Source organism: Blennius ocellaris (assembly GCF_963422515.1).
Source record: "Blennius ocellaris genome assembly, chromosome: 7".
Classification (NCBI taxonomy): domain Eukaryota; kingdom Metazoa; phylum Chordata; class Actinopteri; order Blenniiformes; family Blenniidae; genus Blennius; species Blennius ocellaris.
This window is the reverse complement of record NC_137656.1, coordinates 12,763,551-12,785,968: the sequence shown is the minus strand read 5'-3', so window position 1 is coordinate 12,785,968 and position 22,418 is coordinate 12,763,551. Positions and strand designations below refer to the sequence as shown.

General features: G+C 39.0%; 1 protein-coding gene across 1 annotated transcript in view; it reads left to right on the top strand.

The window, feature by feature from the left end:
- grid2 (glutamate receptor, ionotropic, delta 2) overlaps positions 1–22,418 on the top strand; it is a gene marked incomplete at both ends in the record, with an annotated part of 484,572 nt that overhangs the window by 331,031 nt on the left and 131,123 nt on the right. The window contains 2 exons of the mRNA XM_080499738.1: positions 1,123–1,284; positions 4,620–4,739. Of these exons, the coding sequence (XP_080355864.1) occupies positions 1,123–1,284; positions 4,620–4,739 (282 nt within the window). The remainder of the gene's footprint in view (positions 1–1,122; positions 1,285–4,619; positions 4,740–22,418) is intronic.

The following is a 22,418-nucleotide window of genomic DNA, read 5'->3' as shown; positions in this document are numbered from 1 at the left end:
CACATCAACTCAGACTGACCACACAAGTACAGACGCACTCACACACATACACACACCCGCATATAATGTTCACTTGGAGTGCTGAACCCGAGCTCCCTACAGAGCAGTAGATTTTCACTTTAATTTTCAGAGAAAAAAGCAATAGGCACAATGACAGAGAGGCAGAACAATAGACAAAAGCAGCAAGTGAGACGCTCAAGACAGAACCGTGAAAGCAAAGTTCCTTTGAAAGAAAGTGAGAGAAAAGTTAGACGTAAGATAAACTTAACACTTTTTTCCCCCAGTCTTGACTTCTGTCCTGTCTTCTTGCCCTGCCAGTAAACTGTTTGATAAGTAAGACAGACCGTATCATATTTTGTCATGTTATCAATCACACTTTGTTTTTGTAAATGTAGAACCGTGGCTGTGTTACCCCTCAGCACACTTTTGTCATAGTTTCAAATGTTTTGGAAGGAGAATGACAGGCTGAGCAAGTGAATCGCTGCTCAGCCACAGAGCTGCACCTCATTTGACATTATTCCTCATGCAGGGGTAGGATCATCCCAAACAGTGACAAATTGATCTCGGGTAAATCACATGATGATTGATCGTGAATAAACTCCTTTGCTTCTGTCTCTTCACTCTCCTTTATGCTGTATGGTGCCAAGGACCCATCAACAAATTTTAATTATTGTCATCCTTAAGCTTTTACTTTGTGTGAGTTAGTCTTTAGGTATGATCACTTGTGTGCTGTGAAGTACAATTTGTGCCAAAGGAAAGCCTGTTTAAAACTGAAATTGGCAATCTAATTCAAAGCAGGGCTTCAAAACATAATCTACACCACTGATTTAAAGTGAACCATACAAGAACTGAAAAGAGTCTTGAAAAAAAGTTTATTTTTAGTTTTCTGATCAAAGAAGCTCATGGATCTGTCTGCAAGTGAGGCATTTTAATTTAAAAGCATTTCAGCATGATATGCTCTGACCTATTTTTCCCACTTATGTCTAATAACTACTTTTCACTGTTATTTAGTTTTTTTCAGCCCCATAGCCTCAGAACATACAACTATTCAGTAATTGTTGCAGGATATCTCACACAGTACTGCTGGGCGTTCATTGTGTCCTTGTCTCTTTCTCTTTGTAGATCACCAACCGCTACGTCTATGACACTGTGTTGCTGCTGGCGAACACCTTTCACAGAAAGTTGGAGGACAGGAAATGGCACAGCATGGCCAGTCTGAGCTGCATCAGGAAGAACTCCAAGCCATGGCAGGGAGGCAAGAGCATGCTGGAAACTGTCAAGAAGGTATAACAAGGCTGAAGAAATCCACCCCCCCCCCCCTTTTTTTTTTTTTTTTTTTAAATACACAGAGGTGTTCAACAAAGCGTGTGAGAACCCGACGTACGTGGCTGCTCTGGCGCATCCACCTGAGCACAGTCAGGCAGAGACGTGAGCAGGTGGCTGTTCCACAAAGCGGGCTTTTCAAGTTCCTGAGAATTTTGCAGCCGGTGTCACACACCCGTGGGTATTACTTTGAGTGTCTCTATTATCCCGCCCACTTAAGCACATTTGTACCATGACCAGTGTTGAGAAGAACATTTACAAGAAGTAGGAAGGAGTCACAGGGAATGCAGGCAGATGCAATGACACTGAAAAGTGGGTTCCAGACAGTGACGGGCTGGTGCGTAATGGAAATGGCTCAAAGACCCGATTGGATAGGAAAAGAAATGTATTCATTGACAAAATGAATACAGGAAATGGTCGCAAGAGCAACTGGGTGCAGAAAAAAAGGTGCAGCCAATTTCACAATTTACAACAATCTTTAAATTGACAGAAATAGAATTTTCTCTCTTACTTTCTCTATCCGTTACTTTTTAAGCAACAAATGAGTAATATATATAACAATGAGTAATCTATATAACAGTAATCACCAGCAGGAATTAAGAAATGCAAATCTTCAATATTTTTCTTGCAATGTTTTTATGACATGGGAATATTTTTTCATTACCTCGACTGAAAGTTTCCAAGTTCTTAGTTCTAAATACAACCCCAGTAATACATTCCAATAACTACTATACATTTGAAAAGACACATGTATCAAGCAGTAATTTATCTTTCTGTTCCTGCACTGTTGACGTTTGGCAGATTGAGCATTCCCCCTGCAGCTGCAATTTCAGGAATCTCCACATCCCACCTTGAGTTCAGGCTGTGGTCTGGAAACACTTTGATCACTGTTAAATACCATTGGATCAGCGCCCTCTGTTTTGATATCAATAAAAAGTACTCCAGGGATGGCAGCTTGACTGAATGATGAAGTCAAATGAAATGTTAATTTAGAATTAGAATCATACATTAATAAGCATGGCTCTTTTATATCTATCTCTCTGTTTCACCTTGACATTGGGTTGATCATTGGCGATACTTACATCAGAAAGCCCCGGCTGTTAAAACAACTCTTGTCATATCTGTGTTAAAGTGCCCAAAGTAGTCATAGAGTTAAGTTCAACAGCCCGGCATTACTTACTCTTCATAGTGGATCATCAGTGTTCTGTTCTTAGTATGCATGCCTATGTGCTCAATCAGTACTTTGGTATGCAGGGCCATTATTTTAATGAAACATACTCATTCGCAGCTGTTGATGAGGAACTCTATTGATGTTGCTGTTTGGTGTTTGCTGACAAAAGAGGGGACACATTTGCAGCAGGTGAAACAACCGTAACTCTTAACACCTGGAATTTGTTTTGTCTGTATTTGAGTTTATAACACTACTTACTCTACCTTTTATCCACAGGGCCACAGGGTCATTCAATGTGTGGTAGTATCAGGGGTCTCGGTTTTGCCCAGCAAGCCTTTTTTTTTTCCATCCATAAATCTTGCATACCACTTAAGTGAATGTGAGACTGCATCAGCTGAGTAAAGCTTAGATAGGCCAACAGGGCAAACACAATGGGACAGTGCCACATATACACAGTCACATGTATGTGCTATTTATAGTTGCCAATTAATTTCAAACACTTCCTGTTGGACTGTTGAAACACAAGTACCCAGAAAAAAGCCACACAAGAACAGGGAGAAGCTGCTCACAACACACAGGGCCCAAAATTAGAGCTATTTTCATATTTTATGGAAACATCTTTAAAATTAATGCAAAGAATGATGTCAATAGATATATTATAACACCTTTTCGAAGTGAAACTATAAACAGAGTCATGCAAAACCATAAGTTTAACAGGTATACTGTAAGCTATAACAAGTAAATGGATAATAACAACAGTGGTGGACTCCGAAGTGCCATGACTCTCCCAGTCCATATTCTCCAGGGACTTGGTACTTTTTTGGGTGAGAGTCGGCCGTGATAGGACTCTAACTTTGTCCTCTGTCCACATGAATATCCGTGTACTCGCCATTGTTAATAGCATATTGTTCTCTGCACACATGCCTGTGTGGTTTCATTACGATGACAAACAGCAACCATTAGTGATCCCTACATGAAAATATACAGCATTGTTTCTGCCATTACTGTGTAAACTGACATTATTTTCAAAACTTTGCTGTGTAAAGGTAATTTTTTTTTCTGAAAAAAAAACCAATGTTTTCATTTGAAAGGTTGTTGTGTAATGTCTTTGTCAAACAAAGACGAAGGCACCAAACCCCCAACTTTCAATTTGAAGGGTTATCAGACCTTGAAGCCCTTGAGACTTGCAGTCTTTCAGGAAATCCACATTTAAGCTACCAATATTATATAACGAGATAATTATCAAAGGCAGTGGACCGCATCTAAACAGGGTCTACCTTTGCCTTGCTTGTGCAAGGAGCCATATAAAGATACACAAGTTGAGTATCAGCGGTCGTCCCACAGGACTCAAACAATCTGTGTCTGTGTAGATTAATTAACCAAATTACACATTCATATGATTTATGATATATACTATACTCCCTTATGTCTGTGTTTGATTCATCTGCACAGTTAAATTGAAATTCATCCCCCCAAAAAAAGCTTAAAAAGAAAATATTTATTTCATAATATTTTTTTGATATTGTGACATTTACTCAAGTATTGCTGCTTCGTTTAGAATAGAAATCAAGCTTTTTTCTTTATATTATTCAAAGAAAAGAGAACTACAGCTCCACTGAAATGCTTTAACGTTTACTCTGAGTGCAAAATCTGACCCGACTGCTCCGTTTTTAACAACATTGTTTCAACAATGCTGTGGCAACAAAGTGTAACCTGGGATGCTTTCTATTCACAGACAAAAATACAAACATAAACTTGTGCACACACTGACAGACACTTTTTTTTGTGGTTGTATCTACATTATTGTCCTCGAAGAGATAATGGATGAATATTGCCTCATTAACACCATGCCTTTTTTTTTATTATTATCATATCTGTTCTTTAATTGTTTAATTGGCATAAAAACACAATTTATTGGCATTTTAATTCTGGCAGGATTCTTCATGAAAGTCATTATTCATCATTGAAGTCATCGCGGAACACCACCGATGACATCTGATGTGATCACATTGACGAGGATCGTTTTGATAATTACAGCATGATTACCACATGTACACCAATTAAATGATCAGTATAGTAAAAGGAACCGACATTAATATGGAAGCACTTTGTTTTGTCCTTGCAGTTTGGAGTGAGTGGTCTCACTAGTTTTTTGGAGTTCACCGACAACGGCACCAACCCCAACATCTTCTTTGAAATCCTGGGAACAAGTTATGGAGAGGACAGGGGACGAGGTGTCAGTAGGGTAAGTAGCTAAAACCGATCCTCTTTTTGGTGTAGTACTGTGGATGGAGGGGGATTCTTTTCTGCTCAGTGTGCAGAGTGGATTTGCATAATACTCAGATTTACCAGGAAATTCGAGTGCACCTACTCTCTCTATTGTTTCCGCTCATATTTATTCAAGTATTTCTTTCCTTGTGCCCGTTACAACATAGCAGGAGACTACCGTACAGCTACGATTTGGTTTATGCTTCCAGTTTCTTCTCTATACAGTTTTTCATGAATTTTATTTTTTATTACAGAACAAAAAAAGCTTCTTGGCATTGTTTTGTTTGAATATGTGCAGTAGTATATATCAGCGTTCCTTTGCAAATGATGCAACCCCCACATCACCTCCCCTTTGATAAAGCTGGGTGTTAATTGAATAGATTAAAAGTGGGTCTACGTGGTTGTTACCAATGAAAAGGTAATGACGAATTTTAACAGTCCTCATGATAAACACCATTTACTCTCACTGCCGTGAGCTCTCATGATAATATTGTTTGCTGATTATTTCTTTGGTTTGTTAAAGTCATATTTATTCAGCTTTGGTAGCCTCTAATACATAACTTTGCAGTAAATTGTGAAACATGTCGAATGATGCAACGAATGGTTATTTGTTCTTGAACAGATCATTTAATACATATATTTGTGTGCATACTTCCTTTCAGTAGTTTATGTCTGTAGCCTTTTGCCTTTTTTTTTTTTTGCTTTAATATGTTCTATTGACCAGAGAGAGAGTAACATGCTATAGTACAACAAAACAAAACAATTTAGTGGAGAAAAACACCCTTTCATTGCAGAATTATTAAACATTTCTATTGTAGTATTTGTTGTATTGAAAGACACACTTGTTCTGACACAACGGTGCATGAAAAGGGAAGCTCTTCAAATGTACGTACACAGTCTTGTTGGCACTCCATTCCAGTGGGATCTCTTCACAGATAACATTGAGTTGTGATTATGGATAATGTGGTGAGACACCAAATAGCGCAGCATGCCATCACCGACAAAATTAATCTTTAAAGCAGTGCATAATTACTTTAAGGCACAATTCCCTAATCAGAGAGCATAATTACTTCTGAGGGAATTAAAGTACTTGTTATACACCATTCCTGCACGGTCTCCCTTAATACCATGAACCCTTGTTGGTCTGTCATTAGTATTCAATTAAAAACATACAAGGCACAAAGTAAGTAAAGAACCTGATACAAGTTGCTTTCAGAGTTGCTTTTATGATAACGTTGTCTGGTTGCAGAAGCATGCAAAGCTTTGTCAAACCATGTGATTTTCTCTCATTGTTTAATCTGAGCATCTAACCTACCATAAAACATGCGTGTTGCCTGTCAGGCTGTGGGAGAGATTACTGAAAGTACACTGCTTCTGACAGCAGTGCCGCTGAGAAGAAAAGCCAGAGAAACGTCGGCCCTGACCCAGCGAGCAACAATGTTCACAGAAGAAAAGCCAAAGAGAAACCCTAGGATAACATTTAAAGATATTGTTTACAATCTTGTGCTTTTTCACCCTATCTTACATGACCCAAATCTATCTGAGAGTATGTTACAGAAAGGTTTGCTTTAAGTACAGTCTCAGTTAGAATTAAACTATTATGGAGAAGAGCAAGACATGTTCTTTTAGGTTTACTTTCATCGCTGCTGCATTATGAACAGATTGAAGTTGAAAAAAGACATGAATGTATGTATATTAACAATAACGAATAGGGATTGTCTCTGTGGCTCTCCCGGTGAATGTAATAATAAAATAAGTGTGCGCATAATTATTATATCATTAGTAAATTGTTCTGTAGAAGTCGCATATGAAGGCTTCCACTTATATATGAACATATTACCTTCTGCATAATTACAAATGTCATGAGTGGCTTAAGTAATGAATAGGCCTAATCACCTCAAGTTATAACAGTCATTCTGACCTAGTGCTCCTCATAAAACATCTGGCAACATGCTTCCTATTTTTAGATGTAATGTGTAAGACTGTTCATGGACACTAATCAAACAATAGCAGTAGTAACTCTGCATGTATTCGAGGGCTCCAAAGTGAGGTGGTGTTGAAGTTGTATTGCCAAACTTGCACACTATTTACTTTTTATACAGGCTGTTTTTGGACAATGACAGAATAATGAAGCCATCAGCAACTGTCATTTCATTTTTATGGCTTGTGGAGTCACACGTCATTCTGACCCAGAATAAAATGCACTTAATCATGTTTTCAGTTACACAGTTTAGCTGTGTTCTGCAGTTATTTGTTTTATCCTTTGTTGGAACAACTGTCCATCTATCGTCTATATAACTTCACCCAACTCGCTGGAACAGATCCAGGTTGACTATGGTTAAGCCCTGTGCACCTTGGATGTGTCAGCAGTCCATCACAGGGCAAACACACACACACACACACACACACACACACACACACCTATCTATCTAAGTGCATTTTACCAATTGACTTCAGTTTTCTGAAAACCCACACACACAAAAGAAAAACACACAAATTGCACACAGAACAGTCTCCAAACCCAGATTCAAACTGGGAATTTTTAGCTAGACGGTGACAATATTTGCTCTACACCAGTAAGCAGTCCTGCTTGAAAATTAATAAACCATTGGTGAACAAGCTATTTTCAGTGAGAGTCTAATTTCATCATGTCCAATAATAAAAAATATGAATTGAATGTTGCATTTTTTTTTTTTTTTTTTACTAATGTTGGACAGAGGGAGTGGGTCATATAAAACCTTACCCATCTGTGATAGCAATGTCGTTAAGTTATGGAACTAATGTAAGTTATATATTGCGGTCTTCTCAGTGTGGTAACATTTTGTACGTGATCATGTATTTATTATTCTCCATGGTCATGTGACAGGTACCTTCGTTGCTAAATATTTGATGCTTCGTGTCCCTTCTAGCAATCTTTACTCAATTATTTACTCTGTCCACTCTTGTAATTCTATGTTTTTATCAGTCTTCGACATTGAGGTTTTACCTTAGAATGACTTTTCTTAGAAAAGTACATTTCTGTATCTTTTCCGAAGAAAATTACATTTGTTGATTTTTTTCAATGAATTATAGATTATCTTATTCCCTCAATCTCTCCCTCTCTCTCTCAGTCTGCACTATCCACATGTACTGTATATACATTAACTTACATACCATATGAAGCCAAATGTGTTTTTCTTGTATCTGAGTCCTATTCTACATGAAATATTTCTTATTTATGGACAACAAATCCCAAAGAGCTAAGCTAAACTAACTGCAGCTTCTAGGACACTGTGATATAAAGGGAATCTCGGTCTGCCAGACCACACTATTCAATAACACACACACACACACACACACACACACACACACACACACACACACACACACACACACACACACACACACACACACATCCATTTCCTTAATTATGGTATTAACACTACAATCTGTTGAGAATACCACTTAACCTGCTCCTTCTTTCTTGTCCTTTCACTCCATTCTATGTCCTCTTGGACGCCTCTTATCTCTACTCAGTGTCTCATTAATGATAGCCACACAGTCAACTTCCCTTTAATGTTTTCCTATCTCACCTCAATTAAGTTATTCTTCTGAGGACCTCCTTCTTCCCATTCAACCCACTTTATTCTTCCAGTTTTTCTTTTTTTCAGCTTCTTCTGTCCAGACGGTCATTTTCAAGGAAGTGCTTCTTCTTCTCCTCCAATCTGCTTTCACATTTTTCTCATCCTCAGTTCCTGTTCTGACCTTTATTCCCATCATACGTCACACATATGAATACAGTTGTCGAGCTATAATGATAATAGTAGGCACCTGAGATCCGTCATAATTATTACCGCTACTCTGTGGTAGGATTGGCTTTCTACCCCATTACCTTTGGTGTCTGTACTCGGGAGCCTATATCTCTCTCCACACATCTACAGGCTTGCCAAGCTCCACTAATCTCTCGCATGCAAGTGACGAGACTCCCGCTTGTAATTGCTTAGTTAGCTGTGTGCGACATCTTAAATGATTTTAGAGAGAGGAAATGGCATCACGTGCTTTAAAAGAGATGCGAAAGGGTTAGCGACTAACCGAGGAGATAAAGGATGGAAGTGTGGGCTGTTACATGTAAACTACAGAACGATACACAAGCAAAAAATTGTGCAAGGCAGAGGAGAAGGTGATAGATGACCAAGTTCCAATAGGATTCATAAAATAAGCAGCACAGGTTGTTGTGCAGTCACAATAACGGTTCTCTCATATGGACTCTGTTGTTGTCCCATGTCTCCCACATCAGCAAATATTCTTCATCTTTTGGAAGAGGACAGAAATACTCCTCCTCTTTACGAGAATAAATAGCCCACAAACTGCAGCGTTTTCCACATTGAGGTCACCTTCAATTACCATCTCTAGTCTCGTCTGACATATGTGGTAAATTATGTTAAGTGACTTGAGAGAGCCACAGGACCTTGGAAGCCTCTTCACAGTCATGTTATGACACGGAAAACATTCCCTTCCATTACATGTTGTGAACGATTGAAAGATTTTTGTATTTTATTTATGTATTGGCTTAATGTGGTCGCCAACTCAAATACACTTAATAGCTGCATGCACTTGGGAATGTATGCAAGCCTGTGCACACTCAACCATTTGCATAAATGTTTGAAAATGTTCAACTAACCCTGTTTTTTGCTTTGCTTGACAATCTGTATCAGTGTGCATGACTATCACTACTTAACACAGGAAACAATGGGTTTCCTCACTCTCTCTGTAGCGCGTACACATACATGCTGAAAAGATTTGCTATCAAAAGTAATTTTTTTTTAATTTCAGCTCAAACAAGGTTGATTATTGTTGACAGTTCCCTTCACAAATATGAGCCATGGTGTTTCACAAAGCTGTTTTATTCCTTCTTTTTTCATAAGACTATAACGAAAAATAAATGCACTCGGCAGACATGTATTAACCTGTAGGTCGGGATGCAAAAAGAAAAGTATCTCAATTTTGAGTCTCTTTGTGGGAGCAAGAGCAGTAGCTTCCTGAGAACACCTGTCACGAAATGGGAAGATAAATATGTAGTTTTACATGATTCAGCTCTTCTGAATATGTTATATCAACATCTTTTTCGTGAAATATATAGCAGAATGATGGTTTCCATCAAGCAAAGGCATGAGTTTTGAAGAAGAGAAATGAGGGAGTAAGTAGCTGATAGGTAACGAGCAAGATGGACATAAAGACTAATAAACGAAAAAGTCACAGAAGGAAGCATACGTGTATAAGAAGAAGAAAATCACTGTGAGGAGAAGCAAAAAAATGTAATAAAAATGCAGCCACAACATAGAATATGTTTTCTTATGTTTACCTTTTCTAAATACTATGTACGTGAACTGAAGGTACTGTATTTCTGACTGATGAACGTTAATGTGAGCATGCTCATTCTGGCATTTATGAGCAGCGCTCTCACAGTCTAATGTTATTTAAGAGGGTGCCAGATTTCCAGAGCCTTCCAGTGGAAAACCTGGCTAAAGCACACCATAAACGGGCCTTAACATGTAGGAGGAAAACAGCCAATCTGGCAACAGCAGCCAACAGCAGCAGGTCAGTGATGATCCAGGTGGGAAAAAACTTACCTTTTTGTGTAAACTTTGCCCGCTGGGTTTCAAGAAGCAACTCCGTACATCAACAACAGCAAACCTGAGACGGCACATTGAACTTAAGCACCCGGCTAAACTTTCAAGGTATGTGCATGTAACTAAAAAATCAAAAGACATGGCAATGGCGGGCCGATAATGGGCTGAATGTTGCACTTTTATGACCCAAATTCTAGAACTCTTCTTTGGGCAAACAAATCAGGAAAAAAATTATTAACTGAAAAGTGACACAGATAAATAATGTTGAAATGTTTTGCACTTTGAATGTTGCACTTTGAGGTACATCTTAAGTTTCTTACCTCAGCCTGGTTCCTGCAATGAACAGCATCATTGAGTGTCCTGAAAAATGCTCTATAAAATCCATGCATTATTATTATTATTGTTATTATTATTGTTATCATTATCGTTATCGTTAACGTTATTGTTATTGTTATCGTTATCGTTATTGTTATTGTTATCGTGATCATTATTATTATCATTAAGGATCAAAGGACCACCAGCATCCACTAAATTATTGTTCAGATCTATCTAGCATTTGAAGTAGTATTTTACTGCACCACACTGATGGAACTCTTGAAAAGAAAATTAAGCATAGATTTCTGATGCAACTCATGAGGACCATTTACTGAATAATTATATTTTACAGATCAGTTAAAAAAAAAAAAAACATTAAGACCTGAAGGCCAGATCAAGATATCTGATAATATCAGATATGCTACGGCTGCTAACAAGGAAATGGGTATAATAAGGTGTTTAATGAATTGAGATTCTTCACGCACTGCATGAGAGTGCATTAAAGCCTCGCACACGAGTGAAAAAGTGAGGATGCAACTGTAAAGGGCAAGCCAGCAAGATCTATTTTAAGGAGAGGTTAGATGAGGGGCAACACCACTGGAACTGATTGTTACAATTATGTACAAAAGTCCTACAGGGTGAGTTAAAAAGGGTGGCATGAAAATAGTGGAAGGTTAGACACAAAGTGACTGATAAGTCACATGAAAGTGAGAGATGGGCATTTTGGGAGAATAAAGAGACACGGGGAGTTTGAGAGAAAATCATTATGGGATAACAAAGCATATTTAGAATATCCAACGACTGATAAGTGCAAAGTTAGCACAAGAGGAGAAAAATAAATATAAGGAGATAGAAACCAATCTTCTTAATATTTTTGTCCTGTTTGGTAGCTTTGTATGAGTCTCTATTGAGCCTGGTCCCCGACTTGAAGGCCATGTGAGAGATTGTCGAAAAGATGTGGGGGTGGGAAGTGAAACAATGTGAGAAGCAGTATATGCTACATGAGTGAATTCATGATTGAGAGATGAACAGGAAAGAGATTGAGAGGCCATTACATTGATCTGTCATGATTCACAGATTGTTTCACCTTCTCCTTCCATCCTTTTTGATCATCTCACTTGATGGCTCTTGCCCTGCATGTGTTTATTTGATTTCCTTCTAATGTTGTGATGAACATGGATTTTATTTTTACACTGCAGTTTCTACATGCAGAGTGGTGGGAAGTGGATATCAAAGAATGACTTATGTATGAAGAAAAAAATCCATCCCTCCACCCATCCATCCATCCAGTAAAATAAATGTCACAGTCACTTTTAAAGTACAGCAGCATTCATAGTTCCTAGTGTCCGATGGATAAAAAAATTATTTTGTGATTTGTATGCATGTAGTACTTCTTCAATATCAAGGTTAATTATCCTGGGCAGTATTTTAAGCCTGGATATTCTCTTACTGGAACAAAAATCAATTTGTCAACAGATTTCAGTCTTTACAAGGATTTGTATTTTGTACTACTACATTTACTGCAAAACCTGTGGACTTGCTTGAAGGGCTTTCATCCATTTTGGCCGTGGCCTATGGGGGCATAAACCTTTGCGTGTCAATGAATAAAACAAACAATGTTTTGCTATGTTTGTGACCCGTGCTTGTTAACACCAATCCTGCAATGTGTAAGGGATAATTGAACAACTCATATTTGATGCATGGGGATCTATCCTGCAGTTCCCAAATGTCTTATTTTCTAAATTGTCTGACATTTTGTGAAGCATATTATTTTCTGGTTCCAAATTGATTGATTAGTTCATCTGCTCACCTGTAATAGCGGGGCGAAAACAGCTTGAAGTGCATTGCGGACTCCTTTTAGATATTTTTTAGATCCATTTTCCGTCAAATCCAATGTCATTTTGAAAATGTATTCAGATCATATTTTTGGAATTTAATGAAGAGAAGTTTTGTGTGTGTGTGTGTGTGTGTGTGTGTGTGTGTGTGTGTGTGTGTGTGTGTGTGTGTGTGTGTGTGTGTGTGTGTGTGTGTGTGTGTGTGTGTGTGTGTGTGTGTGTGTGTGTGAGACATTGTGCTCTCTACTCTCACTCTGAATGGTTGGAATTCATAGATATTAAGAATTAAAACATATTTTCTACTAGTTAGATGTTTAATTAAACTGTCATTTAGTTTTGTAAGTGTTTTTTTAAGGACCCACAGGCTTTAGCCAGTTGGGTTTTTTTTTGTTTTTTTGTTTGTTTTGTTTTTATATGTATATTTATAACTAACTAACTAATTATAAAATATGTGGTCAGTTGAATCAAATTAGTCTCCATGACACATACGGAGGATCTCAAAAGGTGTGACTTATCACAGATAAATGTATCTGTGATTTAAAACCCAGGTGATGCTTCGCTCTATGGGCAGCAAGTGACATTGTCTCTACTTTGACTAAGGTGAGCAGTTTCCTCTTGTTATGTCAGAGACCTCTGAACTAAAGGGATGTTGATCCTCCCAGTTGACTCCCAGACAAGCGACATATTAGATCCCAAAATGTTGAAGAATTTCTTTAAGGCTTCAGCTTTTGATCCTATCTTATATCATGCCCTTTCCTGAAGTGTGGTTAAGGCATAAGCACTAAATAGATATTTTTTGCTCAACCTTTGTGATAACAGCTTTTACCCTTGTGAACTCATGAATACTTGAGTATTTGGAGGCTTCCTTTGCTGCCTGATTGATGTCAGTGATTTCCTTTAGCTGGAAGGTCGTGCCACTCAGGAGGGAACACACATGCTCAGACCAGCAAGTATTATTCTGGGTGACCACTGCACAGTGGAGAGTGGATACTAATTGAACCTGACCAACTGCCTCTGGTGTCCTTGGATCAGCTTAAGTGTGGCGGTGCATGTGAATAATCATTGTCTTTGTGAGCGAGAAAGAGATCTCAAAAACCATATTAATCAGAAAATTGGGGTTTAAAGAGGAAAAGAGAACACGGATAAGTGGTGCAAACAAATATAAAAATGCAGACGAGTGTCAAACAGCAGTTTTAACTATTAGCTGCTGTCATGCAACCCCCATTGGGAAATTCATTGTGGTGCCAAACAAAAACATCCGTTGTGTAAACAGTATGGGTAACACCAAACGTTAGCCTGGCAGCCACTCCTCTGCTTATCCGTTTGTTGAGACAAGCCAAGAGAAGTTTTATTCCCTAGATGCTCCACTGTCAATCCTGTTTTCATGTCTCTGCCAAGGAGAATTCTGTGCAGTGACATAAGGAAACTGAGCATGAGCACATGGATTTTCTTTAAGAATATGCTGCCACTGTAATAAGTGATAGGTGGCTGTATTAGCTGGCTTCACTGTATAGTTTTATTCAAACAATGTGGGAGTTAATGGACTGACACAGGACCAAGAACCTATGAAAAGTAACAAAGCAAGCTCAAAACAATGGAAGAAAGATTGAGAGAAATGCTACACTTTTACAGCTTTATCGTTCTGCTTCGCAGTTGTTTATAGGTATAACTACATAAGCTCATAAGAGGACATATAGCAAAGTATGCTAATGGAAAACACATATATATTTATATATATATATGTGTGTGTGTGTGTGCGTGTGCGTGTGCGTGTGCGTGTGCGTGCGCGTGCGCGTGCGTGTGCGTGTGTGTGCGCGCATTATAAATGCCAGCCTCGTGCCACTCCTGTTGATTTGCTTTGTCACTGTGCTATGGTGAAGTGTGAGTGTGTCCTTGTCTGCTATCTGCTTTTGGAGTGCACCTGTGAGTTCTCAAATTGTCGATTTGTGAACACGGAAAACAGCTATGCATATGTAATATGGTGTACAGGTTCCCCAGAAGCGATTATTCCCTCATAACGTTACTCTGCAGTCCACTATTCATTCTTGGCTTTAGCTCATTTGTGTCTGGTGCACACTGATGACACAGAGACAGTCTGTCTTTGTCAGATGTTTCGCAATGCTGCTTTGCCTCAGAGTTGTGGGGATAGAAAAACATCAAACAAATGAATGTGAGTGAATGCGAACATGGACAGTCAAAGATTAAAAAAAAAAATCTCCTGGGGGTTGGAGGGTGGGTGTCCTCCGGCCGGGCCTGGCTGGGCCTTCGCTCTTCCTGGTCTGGGGCTCGGCGGCTGGGGCCCTCTCTGTCCCGCCGGGGTTGGGGGGGGTGGTGGGGGGATGGCCCCGGGGGTGCGGCGGGCTCCGCTGCCAGGATCGGGGGGGCTCCCTGCCCGCGTGGCCTGGGGGCGCTGCACTGGCCGATCCCGGCTTGGCAGCTCGGGTCGGGGCCTGGGGCTTTGCGCCCTTTATCCTTCTCTGGTGCCCTGCGGGTTGGGACGTGGCTCTCCAGGGTGGTTTGTTGGGGCCTCCCTGGGTCCGGTGGGCCGCTGGGTGCCGGAGTGGCGGCGTCCGGCCCTGGTGGCCTCGGGCCCCGGGGTGGTACTACGGGACCCCCCACAACAGTTCCATTCACATCCAGAAGACAAACCACACGCATGCGCACACACACACACACACACACACACACACACACACACACACACACACACACACACACACACACACACACACACACACACACACACACACTCACACTCACACTCACACTCACACTCACACTCACACTCACACACACACACACTTCCACTCCCCATTGATGAAATTTGCTGCTGATTCTTCTTATTTTCTGCTATTGTTCTGTCAATTATCAAAATCAGGGTTTTTTTTGCTTCTTTTCTTTTTTTTGTTCTTTGTTTTGTGTCCTTTTGTTTTTGCTTTTGTTATCATTGTTATGATTATTTTGGTTTTTGCTCTGTTGTTGCTCAGGCTGGTTTAATCTCATGGCAGTTGGAAAATATTTGGATCACTGTGATTACTGTATTAAAAAAAAAATAATAATTTAAAAAAATTATATATATATATATATATATATATATATATATATATATATATATATATATATATATATATATATATGTAGCACTAACAAGGGTATTGTATGTATCTCCTCACCAAGTCTATCTCTGTCTTTCCTATCCTATCCTATCCTCTGTTCCCCAACCGGTCTGCAGAATGCCGCCACCTCTGAGTGTGGTTTCTGCAAAGGTTTCTCCCTGTTGGGGGGAGTTTTTCCTTTCCACAGTCACAAACACACCTGCTTGCTCATGTGGATATGCTGGGCTTTTCTATTTCCTCTATAAAAGCACATTGGAATGACTGTAATGTATTTAAATTAATTTAATAAAAAAAAAAAAAAGATTAAAAAAAATATGTTGCTTCTGGTCTCAGTGCTGAATGGATACATAGAGGAGGCGAAAACAAGCAGCTCTCTTGTACCCACAAGCTAATGTTTTATTTAAGTCAGATAAATGTATGGAGAAATGAGTACAGAGCAAGAGTGATGGATGGACAAGTGTGTAAAAAGAGGAATTGGGAAACGACAAGGTTGTCAGTCCTTGGGTTAATCTTTGCAGTTTGGTGGATGGATGGATGGATTGATTGATAAATAAATGGATTGACAGGAGAAGGAATGTCAAAGTGAGATAAGGGGGAGGCCTAATTGCATGTGACCTGGGTATAAACATAGTGCTTGCTGCTCAGGGGCGAGCTGAGAATGAAGAAGGCAACAAAAACACCCCTAAACCCTCAAAGTGAGAGAGCAGCAGTACATGACACAAGGCTGAGTACTTGTTGTGTTCTGCATAGCATTGCTTTGTGAATAGGTGGAAGTGGCCCAGACATAGTTAGAAGGGTTGACAGCAGTCAAAACTACGAGACAAGATGGGGGCAGATGTACCATAGAATACTGAACAAGAGAAGGATTAGGTGAGGTGAGATGTATAAAGGTTAGATGTACAGAATGGTTTATACATCAGAGGCAGGTTATAATATCATGCTAAAACCCTTATAGGTCATCTATGGTTCTCTTTCTTGGTAATATTGGGTGACAGCAATATCTGTCTCAGGGTATTGTGTCCCTTTATGGTTGTTGATAAGTTTGTACATTTGACTTTCACATTCTCATTATTCCACACCACCAGAATACATTAAGGGAATATTTTCAAGTCTAACTTGAAGTACATCAGACTTTCATGAGTGGAGGTCAAAGGACAATGTATATTTTCTATTTTTCTTGATGCAAATCGGTAGTAGGAATGAGTTCAGTTAATTCTGCTTGACTACATTATTTAACTAAGCTGTGGGCTTTTTGTTTGAGGGGTCAGATTGTCAGACTTTGGAACAATATATAGAATTTTTTAACCTCACAATATTACTGCAGTGATCACTGAGAGGTGATACATTTAATGTGCATGTCACTTTCATGAAAGTGTTTCCTAAAGTTGTAATGTTTCTATTATGCAGAGATTGCCATCAGTCATGTTTATGCATCTTACCGGTCGCGTCCACTGCGAACAACTCCTAACTTCAAATGAAGCCACTTTCAGTTTGTATAACATAATATTGCAAGTTCAACAACAATATGAGCACAATTAGTGAATCTACCCTCCTGGATGGAGCTAAGTATCTCTGTTAAAATGCAATTTAAGTGCAGTCCTTATTCTCGTCATATCTTCCAGGCGTTCAGAAATAGTGAACGACATGCCAAAATGAAGTAAAACTGAGTGGTAATTGAGTTTACCCATGCTAATCTACTATGGCTTTTTTAAGCTGCAAATAAAGTCCTAGAATGGAGATGTGTAATGAAAACCTGTGGAAAATTGTCTTGGTAGGTGATTGCCTTTACCTAACATTACCTTTTTTCACCCAAAAATTGGCAAATTTCCCATGAACTTTACCCATTTTCTTCAAGCTAAATTTGTGCTGGCTCCATGACAAATATTACGCTGGCACAGGCAGATCTTGCTGCAATGATAGAGGTGATGAAGGAGTTCAGTGAATTGATAGAACCCATCAGCACATCAGTCTCACACACTCCTGCTTTCAACATCCTGTCCTTAACTCCATTATATTACCAGACACATCCCTCCTGTCTAAAATGAGCCCCCTGCATGACACAAATTCACCAGTAAAAACCTGTCACCTCACCGTGCAGTGCCTACTTCTCTCCTGCACTTCTACCTCTGCAGTCTGTAAAGGACTGTTAAAAGGCTATTGTGAAAACAATGTATTTATTTAAGATAATACAATTCCCAAAATAGAAAGTTGATAAGGAATTCAACTCTATTTAAAATCTAGACAGGCCACGCACACAGTGCCCACAACACTTTAATCCTTAGGTATAATCCTGCCTCCAGAGGCGTATCATAGACCTTTCACTCTTCACTGAATAATCAGTAAATATTGGGCCCTAAGTTATTAAAAACACTAGCCAATTATTCCCTTTATAATTACTAAGACCTCATTTTCAGAATGATGTTTTTTCATCACATGTACACTTAACATAATAAGATTTCCCCAGGCAGCAGTTAACTCATTCAGACCCAATTTACTGTGAAACTCTTACTCTGGAAACAGCATTATATTTAGTCACCCTGTTATGTTATTTAGTGCTATAGCCAATCATATTGAGGGGCATCACAACCCTACGTCATGCAGGCTTCCCTTCCACAGTATGTGCAGCAGGGTAGGATCAATGCGTTCAAAATCTTGGCTACCTATCTTTGACTGTTTGTTTTTTTGTTTTTTGTTTGTTTTTTTGTTTTTTTTCCAGCTGTCTTCTTAGTGTTGAATGTGGTTGTTCATCATTTGCATGACCCCCACATTGATTTGAAAAAAGAAAAAAAAATCCAACTCATGGCTAAGGCAGGATGTCTGCTTATCAAAATGTTGAAGCTGAAGTTGAATATGAAGCTGTTTTTTTTTTTCCCCCACCACAAACCTTGAAACTTAATAAAATTATACAAATATACATCTCTATCTTATATCACACATTTTCTTTGCCCTTGTCTTTCTCCCGGTCTCGAATTCCTTGGCGTACACACATATATGTTCAGCCAGTCTCTGTCGACCAGAGGACTGAATATCAAACAATCCCATCATGGGATAATCTAGTTGTGAATCACCACATGCCTACAGTGGATTTTCTCATAGTCTTAATAAGTGTGGGCATGAAGGATTTACTGTGTGTGTGTGTGTGTGTGTGTGTGTGTGTGTGTGTGTGTGTGTGTGTGTGTGTGTGTGTGTGTGTGTGTGTGTGTGTGTGTGTGTGTGTGTGTGTGTGTGTGTGTGTGTGTGTGTGTGTGTGTGTGTGTGTGTGTGTGTGTGTGTACACATATACTAAAGTGATTACTGTAGAGAGGAGGCAGATTTGCATTGACATATCCATCTTTTCCACACTCCTCTTGCACCTTTTGTCAGACCTTTCTCTCCCATTTCATTTTCCTTCCTCTCATCTCACATCATCTCATTCTGTACCACACTGTGGTTCTCATGCTCCTTCTTCTATCACTCTATACTGGTAGCTCTTTGGACCAAAGCAACCTGAATCAGGTTAAAGTATGATAATTTATGCTATCCCTCTGCTGGGTCTTCTTTTTTCTTATCTGGAGCCTTCAACAGTCTCAAACTATTTGTTGAATTAAATTAAATGTTCATATTAGCCACAATTCAGCTCTCTTTTTAGAATATGTTAGCTTGTTGAAAGAGAAAAGTGTCTTCTGTAAAACATCCTCTGGTCAGATGCGTTTTATACGTGAATGATCAATATGATCATGTTTATCACTTAGTCATTGTTGGGTATATGTGATTTTTGTGTTTTTAGCAACCGTAATGTTAAGAGGGTACATTTATGCCCATGTTAAAATTAATATGAGTTGTCACAACAGGTTGAGAATGAAATAAATACCAAGCACAACACCAGGGAGCAAGAAATAAGAGTGCTGCAAACACTTTAATAAAAAAAAAAAAGGCAAAGGTCCAAAATGCAAGCAAACCTGTTAAAAGACAACAAAATGATATTTTAGGACAGTGGACTGGTGCTTTGAAAAAAATGAACTCATAACTTACCTACAAGTAGAAATTACAAATGAACTATGTGAGCATATTGTCAGAGACACAATCCACACAAGGATAATGAGGCACAGGTGGTACACATTAGGGCAGACAGTCATTCCAAAGAAAAGCAGTGGAAACTAAAGAGGTTAAGATAATGGTCTGTTGAGACTTAAGGTATTTCATAATTAAGTTTACATCAATCCATCCATCTTTTACACTGTTTCCTTCACCTTCGACTGGCAGGTTGCTGGACCAACTCCCAGCTGACACACAAAGAAACTGAATGAGAACTCAAGCTGAATCTCAAACAAAAAGTAGGGAAGAAACAACCTCATCAGGGAAAAACAAAGTAATTGTCCCAATTAAATATTAACCACTCTTTATCTGGTTCAGCTGAAACACACACACACCAAAGGAAAGTGCTGCCATTAAAAATTCAGACTGTGGATCTTACTCTGTTAGTGATCATTTAAAGTGGGAAAAAAAACACCAACAAAAAACAACGGCAAACCACAGTAATACGGCCACAACAAGACTAAAGAAAGTACACTATATTGCCAAAAGTATATGCTCACCTGCCTTCACATGCATATAAAAATGCATACCATTCTTAAACCATATGATTTAATATGATGTCGGTCCACTCTTTGCAGCTACAACAGCTTCAACTATTCTTGGAAGGATTTCCACTCGCTGAGTTTCTGAGAGTGATCTATTCTTTCAGAAATGTTTGTAGATGAAGTCAACATGTATAAGCGCTTGACTTTATACATGTTTCATGATGGGCATGATTGGAACACCGGAATTCAGTGATTTGGAAAGCTGAAAAAATTATTTTTTCATATTGCATATGTCAGTCTGCCTTTGTTTCTTCTAAATGTTGTTTTTTTAAATTTTTGCTCCATTCTTTACTTTATTTTTTTGTAAGTGTTTTACACCAGGAATAGAAAGTCAGTCAGAAACAGGTTTATTTTTTTATTGTTTAACTAAAAACACATCCAAGGTGATTTCATATTTCTGTATGGGTTTCTATTTGCTTTCTTATCTTGTTTTAATCAGTTCAACGAATTCCTGCCCTTTATGATTGTTTTTACTGTTGCTCCTCTCTCTCTCTCTCTCTCTCTCTCTCTCTCTCTCTCTCTCTCTCTCTCTCTCTCTCTCTCTCTCTCTCTCTCTCTCTCTCTCTCTCTCTCTCTCTCTCTCTCTCTCTCTCTCTCTCTCTCTCTCTCTCTCTGTGTTGCACTCTCTCTCTCTCTGTGTTGCACTCTCTCTCTCTCTGTGTTGCACTCTCTCTGCCAGGGAGGCCTGCAGGCTTTCAGCAGCATTACAGCGTGTAAACCTCGGATTACAGCACCCGGAGTCTGCCTAGCACTGCATGCCTTTGTGGATCACAAATGTGTGAACACACACCCACATGCATGCCATTTGCACATAGGCACACAGTCCATTAATGTCCAGAGCCATGGAACCTCATAGATACCGACATGTCATGCACACATCTTGTGCACAGACGTGTGCCAAGCAGTGTGAGTACACATTCAGTGCACGCTCAAAAACATACTTTGCACTAACACCAACACGGTTCTTCTTCATACCAAGTTCTTTGACTCATTCTTTACCCCCCACACCCCCCCACCCCCCCCACCCCCACCTCCCCCGTTCTTACCACAGCTAATTCACAGAGGATTAGAGCCACTCTCTTCTTGTCTGTTTACCAAACTTCTCTGCTTATTATTACTGGCTTCCCTGTTTACCCATTCCCTCATGGCTTTTCTGAAATGTTTGCGCTGTCTGCCGCCCTTCACTCAACGCAAGATATGAATGACACATGCAAAGATGACACTTCGGGGCTCTCACAGCATCTTCCACTTGAATGCCCTAGAGCAAGTAATCTTAACAGAGACCAAGTCCATGTCTCAAAAACATGTTTGTATTCAACTAATTTACAACCTCTGAGCTTCTCCCTCGCTCTTGAGTTGTTTGTACCCAATATACAGTTAGTAAAACATTAACTGACAACATGTTTGATGCACTTTATTTTTACAATATCCCTTTATGAAATGAAGCATTTGGCTGTAGCAGTTAACACTACATTAAATATATATTAAAAGAAGCTGAAAGTAACTTGAAGTAAAACATGTATGACAACGCAAATCATTAGCACATTAATGCAATGTCTAAATGACATAGTTGCTTAACTCAAGCTGCACTCTGGACAGTGATTGTAGATGCCACTTAAAAATATGATTAAGTAAGCTTTTATTTGGCCTCAAGTTGCTCAAAGATTGAAGTGAGACATTTTAAAAGTGTAATAACTGATTCCAATAATGAAATGATTAATGCAGCCATGAGAGTGATGTTCTTTGCAAGCATCATAATTCTTACATTTGTCAAACTGCTTTGGTGCTGCAGAACTACAGTCATTTGTGTAAGCAGCACAAATGACTGTTGTCCCATTGATTATTGTTTCAACTCCCGTTTATTAGAAGGACAGATGACTAATGCTGAACTAACTCAGCTCTTGAGTGATTTCCAACTGTAAGTAGCCTGAATATCCACCTGTTTATTGTATTTCTCATTTTTTTTAAAGAAGTAACTTGTCACTCTAGTCATTACACAATATCAGTAACTAGTACAACCATTTTAAATGACCATATCTCAATTGTCCATGCAAAATCTTATATGTGTGATCTGCTTTATTCACTTGTGAAAAATGTTGTGATTTACTTATGTCTGAGGTCACTCAACGGATCAAACCACCGCCCAGAGTCTGTTGAGATGC